The 2,043-nt window shown below is 72.9% G+C and overlaps 2 protein-coding genes across 2 annotated transcripts; one reads left to right on the top strand and one right to left on the bottom strand.

Annotated features, from left to right (window-relative positions):
* Positions 1-35: 35 nt before the first annotated feature.
* AURANDRAFT_69238 (hypothetical protein) lies at positions 36-667 on the bottom strand (the record flags this gene model as incomplete). Its single annotated transcript, XM_009044995.1, has 2 exons — positions 36-412; positions 604-667. Coding segments are annotated over 2 exons (441 nt in total), but the record flags the coding sequence as incomplete, so codon positions are not given.
* Positions 668-766: 99 nt separating this feature from the next.
* AURANDRAFT_72892 (expressed protein) lies at positions 767-2,042 on the top strand (the record flags this gene model as incomplete). The annotated part of the gene is made up of 1 exon (XM_009044996.1): positions 767-2,042. A coding segment is annotated over one exon (1,098 nt), but the record flags the coding sequence as incomplete, so codon positions are not given.
* Position 2,043: the final 1 nt, after the last annotated feature.

Here is a 2,043-nt window from a genome sequence, read left to right as displayed (position 1 = left end):
CCCGGCCCCGGCTCCGCGCCGCGCCGGCGCCGCACGAGCGACGCGAGGAGCACGAGATTCGCGAAGGCCATCGTGAGCTCGTTGCAGTACTCGATCTCGTGGCTCGCGACCTCGAAGGCCTCGAGGTTCAGGGTCACGAGCAGCGCGGGCACGAAGGTGGCGACGACGTCGAAGAAGAGGAGCAGCTTCAGCAGGTTCGGCCGGTTCGAGATCGACGACAGCGCGCGCGGCGTGTAGACGAGCGCGAAGGCCTCGACCATGGCGTAGGCCGCCGTCGCCCAGAACTCGAGCGCGTGGAAGACGAAGGCGGACACGGGCGACCCGCAGCGCGCGACGTAGACGCTGTCCGGGTCGCCGCAGTCGTCGTCGTCGCGGTTCAGGTAGTTGAGCACGAACATGGTCACGTTCACGCCTAGGGAGGACGGTCGTCGGACGTCGCATGCCCAAGGACGCCGGACGGCGTGCCCATGTAGAGCAGCGTGAGGAGCGCGAGGACGAAGTTGACGAAGCACAGGTCCTTGAGCTCCTGGACACGGAAATGCAAGATAATGTTGCTGCTCACGTTCAACCGGCCGTCGCGCGGGAACGCCGGCAGGGCCGGACCGCGCAGCGGCGTCGTCTCCTTCGGCGTCGAGGGCGCGACCCAGCCATTGCCCGGCAGCTCCATCGTGCGAATTGGAAGCGCTGCCCCGTCGACCTTGACGTGGAGAAACTTAAACCGCGCGCTCGCTCGATCTTTTGGCGCCGGGCTGCTTATGACAGCACCCCTGCGGAACGCTATGTTACGGAGCGACTCCCTGGAGAACATGAAGAAGTACGTGTCGAACTACAACATCCTCGACGGGCCGAAGAAGGCGCCGGCGACGGTGCGCTTCACGCGCGACGCGAACATCGAGATCATCCGCGTCTCCAACGGCGACGACGACGTCGACTTCTTCGGCACGCCCGTGGCGCCCGACGGCCCCGGCCCCGGCGCCCGCGAGGCGCCGGCGGAGGCCGCGGCGCCGGCGCGCGCCGACGACAAGCTCCGGGCGACGGCCTTCGGCCGGCTCCTCGAGGACGAGCGCCGCGCCGCCGCGCCGCCGGCCGCCGGCGACGGCGCGCGCGACGGCGAGCGCGCGCGCGGCGGCGACGGCGGCGGCGACGACGGCGCGAGCTCCGACGACGGGAGCGTGGCGCGCTCCGACGACGGGAGCGTGGCGCTCAGCATCGCGTCGACGGCCGCGGACTCGCAAAGCGCCGAAAACCGCCGCGAGATGATGACCGTCCGCGTGCGCCGCGCCGACGGCCGCGTGCGGCGGACGCTGCGCGTGCCCCAGTCGACGGACCTCGAGCTCCTCGTCGCGTCCGTCGCGCGCGAGGAGGGCGTCGCCGCCGCGCGGTGCCGCGTCAAGCCCCGCGACGGGCAGCCGCGGCCGCGGCCGCGGCCGCCGCGCGCGGCCGCGGCCGGCGCGGACGCCGCGCGGCGCCGCGCGCGGACGGCATTCGAGCGCCGCGCGCTCGGCCTGCTCTGCGTCGTCGCCGCGGTGGTCGCGCTCCTCGCCGGCGGGCTCCGGCGGGCGCCGCCGCGCGGCGGCGACGTCGTCGCGCTGGGCGAGGCGCGGTCCGAGCTCGAGGCGCTCCACGCGGAGATCACCGCGGCGCGCGACGAGCTCCGCGACGCGCGCGACGAGATCAAGCGCCTCTCGAAGCAGATGCAGGCCGCCGTCCGCGAGGCCCGGCGCGCGGCCGGCGGCGCCGAGCCGCGGCCGCGCCGCGCGAACCCGCTCCTCAACGTCGTCACGCTCGGCGCCGCGGGCCGCCGACAGCGGCGGCGACGCGGCGACTAGCCCGCCGCGAGGAGCCTAGCCCGTCTCGAGTTTAGCATCATTGCCTCTCGAGGCGCACCGTGAATCGCGGAACTCGCTTCTCGATGAAGTCTCGCGAGACCACCTCATACCCTTGCTGGAGCGAGCCGTCTTTCCTGGTGCCGCCGTAGCGGTAGGTCACCGTGCGCGCGTTCAGGTCCGCGCTTTCGAGAATCATCGAATCGCCGACCCGTCA

The sequence above is a fragment of the Aureococcus anophagefferens genome, assembly GCF_000186865.1.
Source record: "Aureococcus anophagefferens unplaced genomic scaffold AURANscaffold_1183, whole genome shotgun sequence".
NCBI classification, from domain to species: Eukaryota; class Pelagophyceae; order Pelagomonadales; family Pelagomonadaceae; genus Aureococcus; species Aureococcus anophagefferens.
This window is presented reverse-complemented; position numbering and strand designations above follow the sequence as displayed.